We start from the raw sequence: 18,707 nt of genomic DNA on the forward strand, positions 1-18,707 counted from the left end.
CGTATCTAAAAAGAAAAACTATTGTGAAATCTAGACTATCCGCGAACTTTGGGCGAGTGTTCGAGTCAAGCCAACAGCCTTTGCTGAATTTTATTATCCCCCAGGATTTGCCTAAAATATGCCAACAATTGCCCAGTCGCAAGGAATGAACGTGGCAAGTTTAAAATGTATTTTTTACCTAATAGTTACTCTAAAGACAATTACGCTTTATAGACTTGTAAGGAAAACTTGGTAGCATCTTTATTATAGCTTGTTTTGAGTGGAGTGTCTTGGTGCGCTCAAACTAAAAGTATATAAGAGCTGGAAGTAGGAATCTTGAAACTTGGGCAGACAGACTTATGTGTCGTGCTAGGAGTGATTGCTCGATTCTAGGATACGACAGATGAGCCCAAGGAGGAACAACGACACATTGACCATATCGACCATCTATTCGGTAGGTCTGCAGAAAGTCTAGTCTAAGGTGACCAAGGAATACTCAAGTAAGGAGAGAGAGAGAGGGAGAGATGGAAACAACAAGAAGAAAGGAAACAACGCCGAGCCCTAGCCATGATATTGCCCCAACTCCAACAGACCAACCAGAGACTGACCTGACTTGACAAAAAAATGCCAGCAGCATCACAGAATGGGAGGAAACAAACCATGACTCATCAAGCCATCATTCGTCATCCATAAAATCAGTCAATCAATCAACCCCCTCCCCTCCCTCGCATCATACCGCGCCTTGAGCCCATCCGCCTTTTGCACCAGCCACATGTGAATGCACTGACACGCCATCACATGCGCCGAGTGCCCTCCGCTTCCTCCCCCTGCTCCCCCTATTGTACCAGCATTCCCACCCATCCCCGCTCCACCCCCGGTCGCCCCAATATTCCCCGTCCCCGTCAACAGTCGCACCGAAACACTCATCTTGGAAATGACCTTGCGCAGTTTGCGGAACTGCAGCAGCCACAGGTGCTGCTTCAGCTGGTTTTCTTCTTCCGGGTCGATTTGGAGTTCGCCGAGGGAGAGCTTCGGCGCTGTGTCGGGGGCGGAGGATGAGGAGGTGGAGGATGCGGGGGCGGATGAGGAGTAGGACGAGTAGGAGGAGTAGGGGGATGTTGTTGTTCGCATGAGCGAGGCCTCGAGGCCTTGGATTACGCGGCCGATCAGGATGCTTGTTGTCACTGGTGATGCACGAGCGCGGGTTAGTATTGGTACACTTTGTGTGGGAGAGTTTGCCTGGGAAGGACTGGCATGGCATGGTCATATCCATACGTACTGATTGACATGTCATCCTGCGTGGTACACGGACACGTAATACAGTCCTCGGCAATGTTAATCACCCGTCGTAACTGCGATAGCTGAGCATCGAAGCGGTCGCACGAAGCCGTAGACCCCGGAGGCATCGCGGCCAACTCCGTCATGAGCCGCGAGGCACACGAGCAGGGGCTGTTGGTGCTAGTTGGGGGTTGTGGGGGTGGGAGGTGTTGCTGCTCAAGCTGCTGCTGCAGCGGAAGCGTGTATTCGAGCAACTCGCCACCCATGATGCTGTCTCCCATGGGATTATTCTGAGGGCTAGAAGACGGAGGAAAATCGAGCATGTCATAGTCTTGTCCGAAAACATCTGCCCCTGTCCCATCGAGGGCAAGGCCGAATTCGGAGAAGAGCTGGTCGTCGGGAAAGAGGGTGGGGAGCTGTGTTGTTGTGTTCATCTGTGCTGTGCCGAGCATAATATTGCTGTGGCTTGTCCCGGGTGCAGACGGAGGTGAGATTGCTGCGGGCAATGGAAGCGGGGTATTGGGCTGGCTGCGTAGTCTTGACGGCGGCGACGAAGAAGAAGAAGAAGAAGAGGTGTTGCTGCTGGTTGTATTTTCAGAGATGGACATGGTCCGCGTGTGGCCCGAGGGCGACGGGTAGTGGGTATAGGCCGAGCCCTGGGAGGTTCCAATGCGGGGTGCATTCTTGTGACTTCGACGAGACAGGCCGTAGACGCAATTTGTATCGTTCTTCTCGCAGCGTGCGCAGGTAGGTTTCGTCTGGCTGCAGCGCACCTTGGCTTCGTTGCATGCATCGCACGAGGCTCGAAGCTTGGTCACCCTCCCGTCGACGGTGGAGGTCATCTTCCCAGGAGTAAACCAGGTACCAGCACAAAAGAGTTGCTAGGCTGGCCGAGGCCCGATGCCTTATAATGGTCAGTATGGTTCGGCCTCCCATCAGTCATCGTCAGCCCGCGGTGGCAAGGGAGGAGCAATTGGCAGCGCGGAAGGTCGTCCGTTAGCGCGTGGCGCTCGACAAGACATGAAGGATTGATATCCTAGCTGGGGGCCAGGAATGCTCCTTTTGCCTAGGCGGGGGCATATTTTGGCTTCTTCAGGACTGCGCAGTGTGGGTGGTTTTTCCGGCCGGGCTTCTTCATCGGCGTGACAGCTCGTGCCTGCCCGGAGAGTCAGTATTGGTTAGTCTAGAGGTATAATGGTGCGAATTGCGCCCTGAAAGCATAAAAGGCTGGCATATGATTGCTTGACCTGAAGGATTATGGAGCGCTTACTCAGAGCTGAAACATGCTGAAGGATCACACAACCCTGCAGATTGCGAAGCGCGAATCCACCGCCGTTATCGGGTGAGCATTGCAGGCTGATTGGGGGCGAAACAGCTGAAGAGGCGTATTTCTTCCAATGGAAATGTGCTCTGCAGTGTGATCTGCCGAGCGAGCAAGTAGCCTTGTTCCAGAGTACAGATCGGCGTCAGCAGCTTACCTGTGAGGATGCTTGACGTAGATCCCTGCACTGGGGCTGAAACTAGCGCGGGGAACGCGCATTAATTAAATTGCCGTTGAATCAAGATAGCAGTCGCTTGGATCCTGGAATGACTTGGACATGGACGGCCGACCCTTTGACGGGTTGAACCGCCATGGCCGCAAGCGAAGCTATTGTGCTTCGTGGTTAGCTGCTTCTTCGCTTATTGTTCCTGCTCTCGTCTAGCTGGACTGACCTGATGTCAGCGGCTGCCTGGCTGTCCTCTGTACTCTGGCCCCCAAATGCAGCGTGCCAGCTTTCGGCAACTCGGCAACCCATCCAACGCTCCAGGCAGCTGTGGTACCTTTGGTCCCCTCCAGGTCGATCATGGCCGATGTTACCGAGTCGCCGTCGTCACATCCCCGACTCTTTACTGTTCCCCCGTTACGCCACAGGTACTCTACCATACAATCACAGTTAGGCTATACGTGCCATCCGAAGAGCCTAGGAGCGCTAGGTGCCACCTCCCCGAGCTTCGGCCATCGGTTCCTGCTACTAGCGATCCGACCCGTGCCAAAGCCACGGCCCACCACGTCTCCATAGATAACGCCTCGCTAGCAGGTTTAGGCGGATGGTTGACTTTGAGATTAAGCTGCGGAGAGCACCTCCCTAAACGAGGCAAAGGGCAGAGAGGTAAATAAGTGGCTTGCGCCACAGTGGTATTCGTGGTGGGGTTTAGTGTTTGCAGAGATAGCTGTGAGACAATACAAAGTACTTTGCAGCAGCGCGTGGAAAGTGTACGTAGGGACGAAGTGAAGGTCTAGAATCTACCAGCCAAACTCCTCATGCTTCCCTTCGTCATCGATGATCTTCAAGAACAAATCCTTGTTATCCCCCTCTACGGCCGCACGTGCAATCACCCTCCCACCGGCATCTGCATCCTTGTGGCCGTGGTAATTGCCAAACGCCGTGCGGCAGTATCCCGGCTCAACCAGGACCGTTGAAATGTTTTCGTCACGCAGGGCGATCATGTCCACGGCGGAGATCATATTGACTGCCGACTTACTGCTTCGATAGACGGGGAATCTATAGTTCCAGGCGTTGTATGGCGAGGATTCTTTTAGAGCAACGCCAAACATGCCGAGGCCACTGGTGACGGTGACGATGCGGCGCTGTGGGAACGTAGAAGCGCGCAGTAGGGGCAAGAATGTCTCATTCATGACCGCGACGCCAAAGACATTTGTTTCAAAAACATCGCGCAGATCCTGGCGCAGGGTGACGTTGTCCCCGCGGGGCGATCGGGCGATGCCGGCGTTGTTGACCAGGATATCGAGCCGCCCGAATTTCTGCTTCACGAGGGCGGCCGCGGCCTGGATTGTCTCGTCGCTGGTCAGATCAATGACCACAGGCGTAAAGTCTTCTGTCGCATTGCCCCCGCTAGCGGCCGCAATCGCTCGAACAGCCTCGTTGGCTTTTTCTTGGGAGCGGGCGGCAACCAGCAGGTGGTATGCTTTCTTTTGCGCGAGCACTTTGAGCGTTTCGTGGCCGAGGCCCTGGTTGCCGCCGGTGACGAGGATGACGGGTTTGGAGGTCATGATGTAAAGGGATAATGGAGATTAGTTATCGAGTAGTACCAGAAGAGGATGGTCATGTCGGCTCATCTCCAACTGCCTCCGTTTTATATTGGATTCCCGCCCGGAATTGAGGATGCCATGCCCGGTCGGGGCCAGGGAGGATCTGCGTCTCTTCTTGGTCGGATTCGTATCTGCATTCGTATCAATTGCCCAGTTACTTCTGAATGGCCGTTTCCATCCCCGACCAGTGGACTCGAGCGGGGTCCCCGATCGGGATCTGCATCCCCGCCCTGACGTTCATATACAGTATCTTGTAAACTGTAACAGTCGAACACAGTCAACAAGAAGAACCACCAAAAATGAACCAGAAACTCGTCGAATCACCATCCAGCACTGTGTGGGCAGCCGTCTCGCAATGGCTGGCGCCGAGCGATGCGGATTTGGAATACTGGTGGAAGCTCACTGGCCCGCAAGTCGCGCATATGATGGTGGCTGCGGGCTACTCCACCGAGGCGCAGTACAACGCCCTCTTGTTCCACTACCATTGGATCGTACGCCCAAGACATCTAATCTCCCTTATCATACTGCACAAATCATCAGCTAACCAGCACTTGTCAAGCTTCCCTATCTCGGCCCCGCGCCCAGAGCCGACCGTCCCCTCAGATGGAACTCGCTCCTGGGCAACGAGGGCTCGCCCATTGAGTACTCGTGGAAGTGGAACACGCCGACTGGCAAGCCCGACGTGCGCTACTGCATCGAAGCGATCGGCCCGTACGCGGGCCGCCCCCTCGACCCTCTGAACCAGGACGCCTCGCTGGAGCTGCTGCACCGCCTGCAGGATCTCGTCCCGACCGTTGATCTGACGCTGTCAAACCACTTCGCCGCGACGCTCTTTGACCACAACCGCGGCAAGTACGCTGAGGAGGCCGCCAACGGCGAGCACTTTACCAGCACCGTCTTCATTGCCCCGGAGTGGCTGGAGAGCGGGTTCAATGTCAAGACGTATTTCCTGCCCCGGCGCGTGGGCGCCACGGCCAATGCCAAGGGCCTCGCGTTGGCGGACTGGGAGGAGTCGTTCAAGCAGCTGGATCCGGATAATGAGGCTCGCCGCGTCGCATTTGACTTTTTGGCCAATGACCCCGAGGGTCAGGCGATCACCCCCTAGTAAGCCCACCCTCCCTTTCTTTACTAAATGTTCTAGATGGTGGTACTAACCATCGCCAGCATGCTCGCCGTCGACAACGTAGTCCCCTCGCAATCCCGGTTGAAGCTCTACTTCATCGCCAAGCACAGCAGCTTCAGCTCAGTCCGGCAAGTCCTCACGCTCGGCGGCCGCAAGCCCGTCCCCGAAGCGCACCTCCAAGAAGTCCGTTCGCTGATCTGCGCGGTTTCGGGTCTGCCGCAGAACTTCCCCGAGGAGGACGAAACCCCCTTCACAGCGGCGCACTACACAACCGCCACGCGCGACAACTTCGGGGCCCTCCCCGAGATCCTGCACAGCTACGTCTACTACTTTGATATCGCACCGGGTAAGAAACTTCCCGATATCAAGTTCTATACGCCTGTGCGCGGGTACGGGCCGAATGACCGCGACCTCGCCAATAGCCTGATTGGGTGGATGGCGGAGCGCGGGAGGGGTGGGTATGCAAAGGAGTATATGAGTGTCTTGGAGACTCTGAATGCGCACCGCAGGTTGGAGGATCGCAAGGGAGCCCATATCTATATTAGTGCGTTGATTAAGAAGGATGGCCAGTTGGATGTGACGAGTTATCTTGGGGCTGAGGCGGTTGATCCGCTTAGGAGGGAGCCTGCGAGGAGGAGGGGGACCTTTCGGAGGGATGAGTGATTTGGAGTAGCAATCTCTGATTCTTGTTTTTCTCGACCTCTTTTTATTTCTTTTTGATTACTGATGTGGTCAGCACTATTTGTTTGTGCAGCAGTGTAACCCACCAGACGCGTGGCCAAATGCTTAGCATGACGATGCCTGGAAGTGCAACTCACCTTTAGACTTTGCGACTATCATACTGTTTGTAAGGGCCTGGTGTAGTTTGTAATAAGACCAAATCTAGACTGTCTTCAAGTTTACTCTGTGATTCCCCGAATGCTATATCGGCACAGGTCATCATGTCTGCCGGTAGCCTTGCTAAACTTGTTCGCTTAGAAATCACATTTATAAAACACAGTGTAAGAGATGAGACATCTCTCTTAGATACGGATACAGGACAGCTCTTTTTGCGTAGTCTGGTACCAGAGTACTTATTCCATCAAGTAGGTGCAACTCCTCGTAAGGTATAATAGTAATTTTTCGTGCAGAACAATCCACCCCCTCCAAATCTGCCTTGGGAGTAGAAGAGTCGTTTCCTTCGCTCTCATCTTAATCTGCGCTCCGCTCGTAATCGTTGTCATTGTCGCTATCTTTGAATCCGCCTTCGTAATCCCGATTATCATTGACATCAGCTCCAGGACCGTCATTTCCGTGCGTCTTTGCAGTTCACTTCCTAACTGGCGACGCTGCGAGGCGCATGCGACCCGGCATTGCAATTTAGCCGGAATGTCACTACTGAAGTATTCTGCCACCTTGGTTTATTAGGCCAGGTCCTACCTATGATATAGTTATAGCACATAAGTTACTAACACTACCACAGCAGCTCTAGACCAGATATTGCGTGCGAGACCCGTTGGTCAGTATTCAAACGCTACATCTAAGGCGCCGATGCCTGATAGGGTGAAATGCCGAGGAAGAGATGCCCTCCAAATACTTGGTACGTTTGGGAATAAGTCCAGGAGCGTGATCCTTCTATCGGCCGAAGATGTCTGCTTTCTACTTTGCCGTCGAATCCAGGTTATCTAAACGCGAGTAAACCCATCTTTCGAACTCAGTCAGCAGCTCAACCGCACTCTGATCTCCGGTCGGTAAAAGCTGAGAAAGGTATATGCCAGCGACCCCTTTCTTAATGTCGATCCACTGTAATAGGTTAGTTAGATACAATAGGTTTCCCATACGGATCGGATGACTTACCCAGTAACAATTTGGCTTCCCGGACCAGGAGAGCGAATGTGTTTCTCGACCATGTGGGACTCTAGCTGTATTCAGCAGACCACCGATCCCAAAGTCTACCGGTATTTCAGTTGGAACAGCATTCCATATGGCATTGCGAGACGGCAGCGAATACTCGTCCGGCTGGTCGAGGCCCCGACCACTGTCGAGCTGGGGTTGGAACATTTCCTGAACTGTCTCCGGACGCAGCAACTCTGCCGTAAGTATGCCACGACAAATCTTCAGCATTTCATTCACGGTTGCGTATAGGCCGCCTCCTCCTATGTCTTTTACGATGGGGTCAAGGAAGATGGGACTCTCCGCTTCTTCCAGGCCTTGATCCGTTCGCACCCAAGCTTTGACCTTGCGGGCGCGCAGGTCTTCTCTCTGGTCGAGATGGAACGTCGCGTCCTTGACGGAAACAATGTCAAAAACATGGCGCTGCAGGTACTCGCCCAGCTTCATAGAAGTAACTCGCTCAACCTTTTTAAATCATCCATGTTATTTCGTCCAGCGCATCAATGACAAAAGACGGGAGGTCAGAACTTACCGCTTCTCCTGCCCAGTCGACGCCAGGTGAATACATCCATCGTTCACCCGGCTCGAAACGTAAGAATTGAAATTGGTGAAATGTTTCGATCACAGGTGGATTTCCCTGCAGCTCGTAATACCGTGTCAGAAGAGGATCCATAAAGAAGTACGCTATCCCACTGGAGTGAGTCAACATGCGCCTTGCAGCCGTTAGTACACCTGAACCGGACATCCTGTTAGCGTCAGAGAGAGAGGGAGATACCGTAGGGTAACAGGTTTTGTGGCTGGCCGGAAGATAGGATTATCGTTTTCGTCGATGCCCGTCAAGATCCGAGGACTTTTCCACTCCGGTAACACATTGGCGATGTCTGCATCCAGGTCTAGCAGGCCGCGCTCGACACACTGCATTACTGCAACGGTGGTCACCAACTTGGTACAAGAAGCCACCCAATGCACGGCGTTAGTGTCAGTAGAGTCGGCGGATTCCTCTCCGAATGCCTTGGCGTACTGGAAGGAACCTTGATTGATTGGCGTTAGCAAGCATCACGTATCTAGAAAAGCGAAGCGGGTTTCTATATCCTCACCATCTCTATTGATCGCCCCTAGTGTAACGCGGGGTAAGGGCTTCCTGCCGTTCTCAGACGACTGACGGAGCAAATTTACTCTCTCTTCAAAGGAGGTCGTCATGGCAGATGAACGTCAATGCTAACGAAATTGAGCTGCAATTCAGTATTCTCGGTGAGGCTATATCTGAGTTTAATGTGAGAGAATATCAGCTAGGTCGTACTGTCTAAGTTTTACATCAAAGCTACCAACAGCAGACTACAGCCGGTCTTTATAACATTAGCCTGTTGGTAGGCTATGGGAGATCGCCAACCAGTTGATGTAACTCGTCAGAAGATCAACAAGTGGGTCCGCGATCTGACCCAACAAGGAAATAAGCTTTCCCTAAATGGGAAGGACTGGCATAAGCCTAGAGTGGGTTTTGGAGAGCGTTTATCAATGTAAGGTCCCACTACGAGGGATTATTTCCTGATTCATCCTTACACAGGTTGACCGTCCCAACTTTGCATGCAGTATTGTCGAATGCTTCTTCCAGGCAACTGGCTAGTGTGATTTCAGCCCTGGCTTATCTAGATACGGAGTCTAAGACATAGAATCTGCTAACAAGCCAGGCCCTCTCCTCCTTGCATATAGAGCTACTCAACTAGAAACAGACGTACCTGTGAGATCTATATAATAGAACCTCATTACGCACATTACCACTATGCTAAATGACATGAGCTTCAAACTCGGGAATCATGCTTCCCCTTGCCTACTTATTTTAAATCACATACACTTTGAAGGCCCAATCAGAATACCCAGACCATTCTGGTGGGAAATGGGGCTCATAGATGCCTTGTCAACCTAGATCGAAAGACGAAACGCTTAATCTAACCACGATCTGATAATGTCCTGAGCCGCATCCCACAACCAAGCGTCATGTAGCCTGGATTGGTGATCAAATCCATGCTCCCCACCCCGCACGATGAGACGAAATTTGAGGCTGGGGTCAACCTCGGCGATTTTCCTTTGCAGCAGGTAGCTCTCCTCCACAGGGGACACACTGTCATCCCGTCCGTGAAGTATCAAAACTCCACCACGTGGAAAGCGTGCGCCCGCGTCGAGTCTTTCGAGCGGATACGGACCGATGGGCCCGGCAGGGAAGAGCTGACCCAACTGGCTATGCTGACATGCCGCAAACATCAACCGGAATCGATCGGGGTCAGTGGGAGCAGACACAATCACGGGCTTCTCCTGTCTCCTAACGTCGTCGAGATGCGATCTCAGTGTATCCTCTGGAAAAGCTTCGAGGTTGAACACTGGCCGTTCCTGGCCACTGCTAAAGTAAGGTGCTTTCGGATTGACCATAGGATAAACAGCGTTAACCGCTCGAATCTCGTCTGGGTGACTTAGCCCCATTTGCAAACTGAGATACCCCCCGGCGCTATCGCCGATAGTCATGATCCGGCTCAGATCGGCCTTCACGGGGCCATTAGTTTCCTGCTGGAGTAAGAGGGGCAACGACTGATGCGTCCATTGCCAGTGGTCTTCGATATCCGCAAGAGCTTCTAGCACAGAGGACTCCGGTAAGAGTCGATAATTTGGAGAAACAATGATGGCCGAGTATTCCTGCGCCAGTTCGAGATACCACGGGCTAAAAAATGGGGGAAAGAGACTGTAGCCCGCAATCAGGCCGCCACCATGATAGCGAAGCAGAACTGGTCGAGGGATGGAGAGCAATTGCTGATTAGATGGCTCGTTGAGGCTCTTTGGATATAGTACATCCACGGTGATTGTATGGCCGCGCACTGTTTTGTAGGGGACGGATATGATAAAGAATGCGTCAAAATGGGACAAGTCGGTCGCATCCGAGGCGAAGGCATCCATCTTGAGGGTAAGAGTGCCTGTAGAGACCGCCCGGGAAAGGTGAAACACTCATTTATAAGTATTAGGATGACTTCATGAGCAAAAAGCTGAACCTTGTCCAGTGTGCCAATTCAAGTCGCATTCTGGCCGAAAAAGGAAATTTACGCTAAGTGGGACCGTGGTTGGGAAAAGTACGAGCAAGCACCATTTTGATTCCTATGATTATATTTAGTATGGGAACCCTCTGCGGCGCATCGACCATTTGCTGGCGCCGGCTTTCGTTCGATGACTGACTATTTCCCCTGGTGGGACTTATGACATTGTCTTGACATTATCAGTATCAATAAGGTGGAAAGAAGCATTCCAACGAAGACGCCAATCTGATTGGTTGTACGGCTGCTCGCAATCTGTCCTAAAAAGGAAATTTCATAGTGGGGTAGTCCGGACAACGTTCGAGGATACAGCCACTAACGGAACATATTAGCTATGACCTCATTCTTCAGCCTAGGACATCAATACTATATCCATAGCTTGATAGAACATATTTATCTTTCATTTACCGCCCCGAAGAGGTGGCCAAACCAGTCTTTTGCCCCTGACGGTGGACGACAAAAGCTACCCTGGTGAAGTATGGCGCACAGTGAGACATTCGTCCAGGACCGTTTGCGGCATCTCATGCCAGGCCTCTCAGTATACACCAAAGGCAGGCACAACCAAGACTGTCTCGAGCTATACAACCGCGCGCTGAACAAGCAACCACTGGTCTGCGCCCGGCCGCGCACAGAAGAAGAGGTCTCACGCCTCGTTCAATTCTGCACCGAAGAAACGATTCCATTTGCCGTCCGATCAGGTGGCCATGACTTCTTCGGCCGCTCTTCAGTTCACGAGGGCATTCTCATTGACATGCGCGCAATGGACATGGTCAGCGTCCAGCCGGACCGAGCCAGCGCACGGGTTGGTGGCGGAGTAATTGCCGGCCACCTACAGGAAACCCTTGATTCCTACGGCTTATTCACCCCTACTGGGCAGGCAAAATCCGTGGGGTATGTCTCGTGGGCATGTGGGGGAGGGTACGGCTTCTATGTCGGAATGTATGGATTTGGGGTTGACCAGATCCTCGGGGCTCGGGTGGTTTTAGCTGGCGGCCGCGTTGTTGATACTGACCAAGATCCAGAATTACTGTGGGCACTCCGCGGTGCTGGGGCCGGCACATTTGGCATCGTCATGGAGCTCCGCGTCAAGGTCTACCCAGTGCCTAAACTATATGCTGGCTTCTTAGCCTTCCCCGTGGCCGAGGCTGCAACTGTCCTGGGCAGGATCGAGAAACTGTTGGAGGATAAATTTCCAGATGAGTTTAGTGGAGATGCCATTGCCGTCAATCCCGAAATGGCTCCAGTACCGGTGGTCGAGCCCTGTTTTGTTTTCTTTTGGTGTTGGACTTCGGCCAATGGAAGTCTTGCATCCGCGAAAAGCTTTCTTGAGCAGATGACACAGGCCGGCAGGGTTCTAGGCAACACCGTCACAGAGTGTAAGTTTCAGGCTTCTATCATGCAGTATATAAACTCCATTTAACTTGACCTTGTATCCAGCTACACCAGCCGCCTACGGCCTGGGTGATTCGTCGTCAGGAACCTTCTTCCGCAGTCGAAATGTTGACCGTATAGGTGGGAAGGTGGGCAGTATCCTCGCACAGCACCCTCTACCGCATCCGCTGTCCGCTGTCATCTTTCACAACAACCATGGCAAGGGGGTTCGACGTGAAATCGCGGATACTGTTGGGGCATGCTTCCCAAATAGATACAAACATGTCATTCTCGGACTTCATGGGGGCACCACTCTAGGCGAGGCTGATGAACAGGAGGTTGCGGATGCAACCGGATGGGTTATGGGGTTGGAGAAAGCGCTTGATCAAAGTGGTCTTTCCTTGCCAGGAGGGTTCCCTGCATTTTGGCCCCCTGACCAGGTTGATGTGGAACGATTCTTTGGGGAGCAGAGGGCCTCAAGACTGCGGCAATTGAAGGCGCGACTGGATCCGAATAATTTATTTCACCACGGGCTGCCCCGTCTGAATGCAGGCTGAATGGAATTGAATATACTGCCTGTTGTTTGCATAGTTACGAGGTTTCTCGGCGAGGATTTATTTGGGCGGGCGGGAACAACCCCCGAGCACAGAAAGTAGTTAGCTTGCAGATGATTAGTAATTCACACGTGAGTGGCAATCCCCGCCATCCAGGGGCAAATCTCAGTTGACCCAATTGGTAGTTGCCATGCCACTATTGGACGCAGAGAACATTACACGAAACTAGCAGTTCATCTAACAGAGATGTACTTCCCCGGTTTACGTTTTAAGCAAGCGATAGTCAGCTCATCCTCACATGCAAGCACACAGCAGGAGCCCGAATTTCCACCATATTCACGGCGACACAAGAGCAGGTTGGGCTGTCGAGAATGCAAGACAAAGCGAGTCAAATGCGATGAGGCCTATCCGACGTGTGGCCGATGCCAGCGTCAAGGTCTCTTCTGTTCGTCTGCCCCGCGCTTGACACAGTGGCAAGTGGAGACGCCGTGGCTCTCACTGCAACCTAAAACGGGTGTCAATCGAAGATTACTCCAGTACTGGGTGGAGAAAGTCAGCCAAGCCTTGGTCATAGATCCTGACAACAATCCATTCTCTTTCCCCGTTTTGGAATACATTGCCCAATCGTCCGCACTTCTCCACGCTATTCAGTCAATAAGTGCCAGTCACGAGCAGTACTTCCCGGACAAGCTCCCCATTATGGCCCTTGAGGAACGTGGCAGAGCCATATCGTGCCTTCGAAGAGAAATAAATCAGATCCAGCACACACCCTACGCACACTTTCTGACTATCATGTTACTGGCTCTGTCGCAAGTTGCCAGTTCCGACGCGAAAGATTATGGCCAAGAGCATTTATTTGGTGCCCGTGCCTTGATCGACAGTATGCTTCACGACACATCTATGTCGACGACTAATGACCCTATGGTTCGGGTCTGCCTGGGAATCTATCTCTACTGGGACATGTGCAGTTCATTCCTGGTAGAACCATGTGAGCCACAGGGGCTTAACTTATTGAACATATCCATTGCAGTACACAGGATGGGAGACTGGCATCATCCAATGTACGGATCATGTAGCGGACTACTTCTTATCATAGCAAATGTTGGACGATACTGTCGACAGATCCTTGACATGCCGCAGCACCGCAACGTCACGCAAGAAGCCATCTTGGAGGCCCAGCTTACCACATGGACGACAAACTCCCCAAACCCTGGTCTGGGCCACTTGTATGAAGCGTTCCGCAACCACGGGCGTATTTTCCTTTATCGATCCCGTGCGCACGTACTGAGAGGTTGTCTCACAGATCCACATGTGGTGGAAGCGCAAGAGTCTTTAATCCAACAATACGCTGAAGAGGCAGTCCGCCATCTGATGCTAATCCCTGCGTCCTCGTACTACCTTAATTTTCAATCTCTCCCTCTTCTCACAGCCGGGTCCGAATTAACTGAATCAAATCACTTGCTGCGCGATCAAGTGCGTGGCAGGCTTAAAGCCATCTACTCTTTGAATCGCCTTCCCGCAAATCTACTGGCCTTTCAACTCATTCAAGAACTCTGGCATGCACGAGATAGTGGTCAGCCTGCCTTCTGGCTACCGCACATGCTTCAGAAGAATTGGCGGCTGCTTCTAGGATGAGGTTTATCTGTCAAATCTATGCTATTAATCCTTTGGGTGTACATGCTCGATTCTCCGAGGGCTAATTAAAATACTCTTGCAAATCTTGTAAACTTCCAAAAAAGACCACATGAATACCAAGATACCTCGCGATTCCCCTGAAATCCATTAAGTAGCACACAGGACGTCTAAGCCTAAGACATCACCCCACGTGATTCTTAAAGGTCTAATAATAGTGAACTATTATTATACCTGAAATATGCTATTATAAGCTTGCTAGGTGACCATTAGTACTTTATTTCTACCAAATATTCTTTGGCCACAGTCTAACGGACATCACAAGGGCCTTGTGCAGGCCTAATCAGCATATTACGTTTAATAGAGTTACTTCAAAACTCAGAACTCTGAGCAATGAGATCAGAAAAACGGCCCAAAGTATATCCATTGCCCAGTTAAGGGACCGTTATGAGCAAAATTAGAAAGGAAAGGAGCAGCAACAATAACGTGCATCCAAAGAGTAGTATCAAGTCGCATGGAAGCCACAGAAGAGAAGAAGAGGACAGGATTGCTTGAATCAAACTTGCAGGATCAAGGATGAACCTCAAATGAGACAAGGGGCTCCTGCTCCTACCCATATACTTTGTAGAGAATTTCCTAGACGCAGGAGAAAGACTTGAATCTCTTGCCTTCACTATCAAGAAAAAGTTGGGTGGCTGAGTTAACTTGTCTCCCTGGTAAGCAGCAGCCAGATCATGATACAAGACTGGAGACAGCGTATATGCACAATGATCACATGATATTTAGCGGTTAAGACCATAAACCTTCGTAATTAGCAGCTGCAGACCGTCAGAGCTTTTGCGTATCCGGTTTCTTATCCGTTCTGACCTGGTTGCTTTTTGCTTATCAGGTTCGGCTTGCGGTTTAGAGAAATCTTCCCATTAACAGACCGTATCTAGCTCTACTTTTGCTCATGACCGTGGTCCTCAGTCAGCCGAGCTCAGTTCAAATTTCTCAGCCTCCAAGCAGCGTCTCGATATCCGCCCCAAACACGCAGCCCTTCAGTAAACGTACGCTCCTTCTGTAATGACCTCTTTGGTTTGATCTGCAGTTGCACCATCATAGATCGGAGGATCCAGTTTTCCTGCCCAGTCCTAGATTCCATATCCCGCAGCATAGCTTCTAAGTCTTGAAGAAGGAGGGCCAGGAGATTCTGAGTATCCTCCAGACTCTGACTTTCTTCTATCCGGGCCAGGATATATCGCTTCGCCTCCATGGAAGTGGCCGCTCCACTGTGTGGCACGTTGAGCCACTCTCTGAGCACTGTGTTATCTTCTAGATTATTACAGGCTCGGATGAACGGGAACGAAAGCTTTTTTTCGTCGAGGTCCTGGCAGAAGCCGCGTTGGGACGAATACTCTTCGGATACAAGGTTCTGATAGTCGTCCCGAATTTGATAATAGCGTCCCAGCTTGTACACGAAGCGGCAGGCATCGAGGTCCCTGGATCGTTAGTTAGATGGTTAGCTAGATGGGGTTGCCTCGGTGGAGATTTCTGACCTGTTTTGGGTGGCTTCCTGCTGCATTAAGCGGAGAATAAGTAGAAAGAGGCCACCGGTTTCTTTCTGCTTGTGAGCTAGGTCGACCGTCAGAGATCGGAAGTACATACTGCCATCAACCATCCTGAAATATTCTTCCTCAGTGGGAATAGTCCTGTGGCTGGCCCAGAAGACATCATGGCCCTGACCTGTATACATGAGTGCCATTTGCTCTGTGTAGGTTTAGTAGAATTCCGTCGTTGCTTAGAGTATCAGAAAAAAGACTCACCGGAGAATATCAGGACCGCAGAGGATGAGAGGTGTTGGACAAGGCGCAAAGCATTATTAATGTGGAAACATGCGGAGTTGACAGTTTGGCCGACTCCAAATATTTCATGGGCCGCTGGCCTACCCCGTCGAAGACAACTGGCATCCTGTATATCATCTAGCCTGTGGCCAGGGCAGGTTAACTTAAGGAGAACACTAAGATCGCATTAAGTTCCGCTCACATCAACGATGCTTCATGGAGCAGAGATGCCACTCCAGAGATCAGCGCTAAGGAGCGCTCTGGCACAGCGAACCAAGTTTGCAGCGCATCGATCAGATGATGTCGGAAACCCTTGGATGGCATAGATGCGATATACTCGTACGGCTTCCATAGGACCTGCATTCATCAACGTGGCGTCTCGGATGGCGGAGAAGTCATACCGTTTCGTCCAATATTTCAAGGGCTTTGTATGCAGGACCTGTTGCACTTGCGCCTGCCTTGGTCAGTTTCTGATTCGGGCGATATTGAATAGAGTACCATACTTCCTAATCCCATTTCCCCGTTCTTCATGGCTTCCGGTTTTAATCCCATCATGTGCAGTTCTTTGAAGACGGAGGGAGTCCGGGCAGGGCAGATATATGGATCTCGTACGCCTAGGTGATATCGAGGGGTATGGATGCTCCACAAGGCATTTCCTGCCATGGACAACTCAAGGACCTGGAACCATTTCCTAACGGACATCGACGTACAGGGTCTCCCTAGATATTCATCGCGGAGGAGACAGTATTGCTCTTCGTGCTCGCAAATAATGTTGTGTACCGTCTGTTTGGCGGTCTCTTCGGTTGTATCCTGCATCTGCATGACCATATGGACGGCGTTGATCAGAGGAAGAGCATCCCCGGACCGCCGCGTTACTCTTTTCTCTTTCTCCCAAGACCAGAGATCATTGGTAACAGCCAGAACTACAAACGCCAGGTATGTGACTGGCCCGGTTTCCACCTCTTCTTCTCGCGTAAGTTCGACCCCGCTGGCCCAACCCATCATGCGTACAACCCAGCTTTACGGCAAGTGTCAGCACGGAACTTCTTCATTAGAGATGACACGACAAACTTTGCTCCGCACTCCAGGGCCCTACCAGCCAAGTAGTCCTCCAAGTTTGCGACCTTTTCGTCCCTCATCTGCTGGCCAGTCTCATGCCACTGCTTGAACGTCCTCTGGCAGCGACCAAGATAGTCTTGGTCGATTTCGTTCAAGACCGCCCAGATCTTTGCTCTGGCCTGCTTTCTCTTCAAGCCACCCCCAGCGATATCTTGGAGGTCTTCAAGCCTTTTTGGCCCTAGCGCCTGTGACAGGGTTCTGTTCTTTTGCACGTCGTTATCCTGGCCGCCTTGAACAGCGTCGAGAGACATGTCTAGCAGCAAATAATGTCAATAACCCTATAAACTCAAAAAAAGAGCCAAGTACACTCACCATCATGCACAAACGCATACTCAATGAAATACGAACAAAGTCCAATTCTCTCCGGTAATGCTTCTGGAGCGCAGAGTGCCGTAAAGTCCGCCGTGTGCGCATTCATGCCACCGACCACCTTTCCAATGCTGCCCGTCCCGAACAGGTCAATTTGGCACTCTATGCAGGCCTCGTGGGAAATAGCGACGTATTTGCCGACTCGGGGTTGAAACCGCGAGATGTATCTGCTCTCGGTTTCTGCGTCCATAAGGGCAGGGTCCGAGTGTCTATACTCGAGAGGATAGGTCTTTGATCCGACGTCATTCTCTGTGCTGAAGATATTCTTATGGTCTCCCATTGTTTCCACTGGAGTTGTGCTATCCGTGTCGTAGGCTAAGAAGAAGTCGATGAACCAGTTCTTTAAAGGTGGATTTTCTTGTGTGCGTCCCGAATTAGGGGTCTCCCGGGATGAAACGTTGTGTTCCTCGACGGCGTCATCACATTTACTACCGTTACACGAAGAAGAGTCAATGCGTCAATAAGTAGGAGAACTATGACAATAATATCCGCTAGAGAAGTAAACTGATCCTCTATTATATAAAGGTCAGTTGCTCTATATAAACAGCTCCAAGATCTCACAAAATATTTAGGCTCTATTTTCCCGAATTAAACGACGTCGCCCTCCACTTTCATGTCTCCTTTCCATTCTATGACAAGCTTCCTTCATCCAATAAAAGTAACATGTCCAATAACATTGGGGCATTTTTTGGTAAGTGGCAAGAATGTCCTATGCGATTAGTAGAATGTGGCCTTCACTCGTAGAAAAGCCTAACGTAGATCCCGGGCGATCCGTACTTCCCGACCGATCGATCCATGGCCTAGCTAGATCAACAGCATCAGGGTTGCCCGGCCTCAACATAGCCGCGATCCACAAGAGCTGTCTGGACCCGAGCTTCAAGTTCGGCAATGTGGATCCCAGCTCTACTCATCCCCGGGAAGCGGATTGTGAGCAGGCTCCAGGACTATAGCCCATGGAAGTCCGAGTATGCGCAGCTACTGTCTCTTGACATGGCTGAAACTCGACTAAACAAAGAGAAACTGCCCTCCAATAGCCCCAACAATCACTACTAGGACTGGCGTGGCGCCGCTGCGGGTCGAAAAGAACTGGAGACCTCAGCACTTCCGCAGCGAACGTTCCTCAATACCTGCGGCCAAATATTTTTAAGACGCCAATGTCACCACCCATGTTGAGACGGAACTTTGTGGAACATGGACGACCACTCCCAGTAACCTACTCATAGACTAGTGGTCCTGAGATCTCATCTATAACTCACACGCCTCATTTATTCCATATCCGGAACTTCATGCCTGTTCATCCTGTGTGCTTCTTCGCTCCCATAAAGCGTAGTAAGGGCACTATATGTGTCGCGTTGTCAAGGATTACAGTGACCGAATGCTCAACCACTTCTCGTAGTCACCTGGCCATAGAGAGTTCTAGAC

General features: G+C 51.4%; 9 protein-coding genes across 9 annotated transcripts; 3 read left to right on the top strand and 6 right to left on the bottom strand.

Moving 5' to 3' along the window:
• Window positions 1-266: 266 nt before the first annotated feature.
• BJX68DRAFT_238009 (uncharacterized protein) lies at window positions 267-852 on the bottom strand. The gene has a single exon (XM_071040270.1). The coding sequence runs from the start codon at window positions 639-641 to the stop codon at window positions 456-458; it is 186 nt and encodes a 61-aa protein (XP_070898800.1). The 5' UTR covers window positions 642-852; the 3' UTR covers window positions 267-455.
• Window positions 267-2,590, bottom strand: BJX68DRAFT_97717 (Zn(II)2Cys6 transcription factor domain-containing protein). Its single transcript, XM_071050109.1, has 3 exons — window positions 2,528-2,590; window positions 1,259-2,413; window positions 267-1,163 (listed from the first exon to the last, which is right to left on the bottom strand). The coding sequence occupies exons 2-3, from the start codon at window positions 2,097-2,099 to the stop codon at window positions 679-681; spliced, it is 1,326 nt and encodes a 441-aa protein (XP_070898799.1). The 5' UTR covers window positions 2,100-2,413; window positions 2,528-2,590; the 3' UTR covers window positions 267-678.
• Window positions 2,591-3,478: 888 nt separating this feature from the next.
• Window positions 3,479-4,549, bottom strand: BJX68DRAFT_97723 (uncharacterized protein). The gene has a single exon (XM_071050110.1). It carries the CDS (start codon window positions 4,307-4,309, stop codon window positions 3,542-3,544), a length of 768 nt encoding a protein of 255 aa, XP_070898801.1. The 5' UTR covers window positions 4,310-4,549; the 3' UTR covers window positions 3,479-3,541.
• A 98-nt stretch (window positions 4,550-4,647) lies between these two features.
• On the top strand, window positions 4,648-6,134 carry BJX68DRAFT_267265 (aromatic prenyltransferase; the record flags this gene model as incomplete). The annotated part of the gene is made up of 3 exons (XM_071045775.1): window positions 4,648-4,839; window positions 4,908-5,452; window positions 5,513-6,134. 3 exons carry the CDS (start codon window positions 4,648-4,650, stop codon window positions 6,132-6,134), a joined length of 1,359 nt encoding a protein of 452 aa, XP_070898802.1.
• Window positions 6,135-7,020: 886 nt separating this feature from the next.
• On the bottom strand, window positions 7,021-8,633 carry BJX68DRAFT_276112 (serine hydrolase domain-containing protein). The gene is made up of 5 exons (XM_071048007.1): window positions 8,441-8,633; window positions 8,119-8,374; window positions 7,876-8,056; window positions 7,308-7,808; window positions 7,021-7,253 (listed from the first exon to the last, which is right to left on the bottom strand). The coding sequence occupies exons 1-5, from the start codon at window positions 8,541-8,543 to the stop codon at window positions 7,110-7,112; spliced, it is 1,185 nt and encodes a 394-aa protein (XP_070898803.1). The 5' UTR covers window positions 8,544-8,633; the 3' UTR covers window positions 7,021-7,109.
• A 651-nt stretch (window positions 8,634-9,284) lies between these two features.
• Window positions 9,285-10,372, bottom strand: BJX68DRAFT_276115 (alpha/beta hydrolase; the record flags this gene model as incomplete). The annotated part of the gene is made up of 1 exon (XM_071048008.1): window positions 9,285-10,372. The coding sequence occupies exon 1, from the start codon at window positions 10,284-10,286 to the stop codon at window positions 9,285-9,287; it is 1,002 nt and encodes a 333-aa protein (XP_070898804.1). The 5' UTR covers window positions 10,287-10,372.
• Window positions 10,373-10,810: 438 nt separating this feature from the next.
• BJX68DRAFT_276119 (FAD-binding oxidoreductase) lies at window positions 10,811-12,388 on the top strand. The gene is made up of 2 exons (XM_071048009.1): window positions 10,811-11,793; window positions 11,855-12,388. The coding sequence occupies exons 1-2, from the start codon at window positions 10,896-10,898 to the stop codon at window positions 12,343-12,345; spliced, it is 1,389 nt and encodes a 462-aa protein (XP_070898805.1). The 5' UTR covers window positions 10,811-10,895; the 3' UTR covers window positions 12,346-12,388.
• Window positions 12,389-12,528: 140 nt separating this feature from the next.
• Window positions 12,529-14,197, top strand: BJX68DRAFT_238018 (uncharacterized protein). Its single transcript, XM_071040271.1, has one exon. It carries the CDS (start codon window positions 12,589-12,591, stop codon window positions 13,975-13,977), a length of 1,389 nt encoding a protein of 462 aa, XP_070898806.1. The 5' UTR covers window positions 12,529-12,588; the 3' UTR covers window positions 13,978-14,197.
• Window positions 14,198-14,953: 756 nt separating this feature from the next.
• BJX68DRAFT_255563 (bifunctional terpene synthase/polyprenyl synthetase family protein) lies at window positions 14,954-17,565 on the bottom strand (the record flags this gene model as incomplete). Its single annotated transcript, XM_071043057.1, has 9 exons — window positions 14,954-15,455; window positions 15,513-15,588; window positions 15,622-15,723; window positions 15,780-15,940; window positions 16,000-16,154; window positions 16,199-16,251; window positions 16,301-16,815; window positions 16,869-17,169; window positions 17,229-17,565. The coding sequence occupies 9 exons, from the start codon at window positions 17,563-17,565 to the stop codon at window positions 14,954-14,956; spliced, it is 2,202 nt and encodes a 733-aa protein (XP_070898807.1).
• Between the last annotated feature and the right edge of the window lie 1,142 nt (window positions 17,566-18,707).

The sequence above is a fragment of the Aspergillus pseudodeflectus genome, assembly GCF_044049435.1.
Source record: "Aspergillus pseudodeflectus strain CBS 756.74 chromosome Unknown BJX68scaffold_23, whole genome shotgun sequence".
Taxonomy (NCBI): Eukaryota; Fungi; Ascomycota; class Eurotiomycetes; order Eurotiales; family Aspergillaceae; genus Aspergillus; species Aspergillus pseudodeflectus.

Excerpts from the sequence above, each read along its gene's own strand:
- BJX68DRAFT_97717 (XM_071050109.1), bottom strand. The coding sequence starts at position 2,099 with ATGACCTCCACCGTCGACGGGAGGGTGACCAAGCTTCGAGCCTCGTGC. Across the intron at positions 1,164-1,258 it reads GCAGGATGACATGTCAATCA|TGACAACAAGCATCCTGATC; the intron begins GTACGTATGGAT and ends GTGCATCACCAG.
- BJX68DRAFT_238009 (XM_071040270.1), bottom strand. The coding sequence starts at position 641 with ATGGTTTGTTTCCTCCCATTCTGTGATGCTGCTGGCATTTTTTTGTCA.
- BJX68DRAFT_276112 (XM_071048007.1), bottom strand. The coding sequence starts at position 8,543 with ATGACGACCTCCTTTGAAGAGAGAGTAAATTTGCTCCGTCAGTCGTCT. Across the intron at positions 8,057-8,118 it reads ACAAAACCTGTTACCCTACG|GCGCATGTTGACTCACTCCA; the intron begins GTATCTCCCTCT and ends AACGGCTGCAAG. Across the intron at positions 7,254-7,307 it reads GGAAGCCAAATTGTTACTGG|TGGATCGACATTAAGAAAGG; the intron begins GTAAGTCATCCG and ends AACCTATTACAG.
- BJX68DRAFT_276119 (XM_071048009.1), top strand. The coding sequence starts at position 10,896 with ATGGCGCACAGTGAGACATTCGTCCAGGACCGTTTGCGGCATCTCATG. Across the intron at positions 11,794-11,854 it reads AGGCAACACCGTCACAGAGT|CTACACCAGCCGCCTACGGC; the intron begins GTAAGTTTCAGG and ends CCTTGTATCCAG.
- BJX68DRAFT_238018 (XM_071040271.1), top strand. The coding sequence starts at position 12,589 with ATGTACTTCCCCGGTTTACGTTTTAAGCAAGCGATAGTCAGCTCATCC.
- BJX68DRAFT_97723 (XM_071050110.1), bottom strand. The coding sequence starts at position 4,309 with ATGACCTCCAAACCCGTCATCCTCGTCACCGGCGGCAACCAGGGCCTC.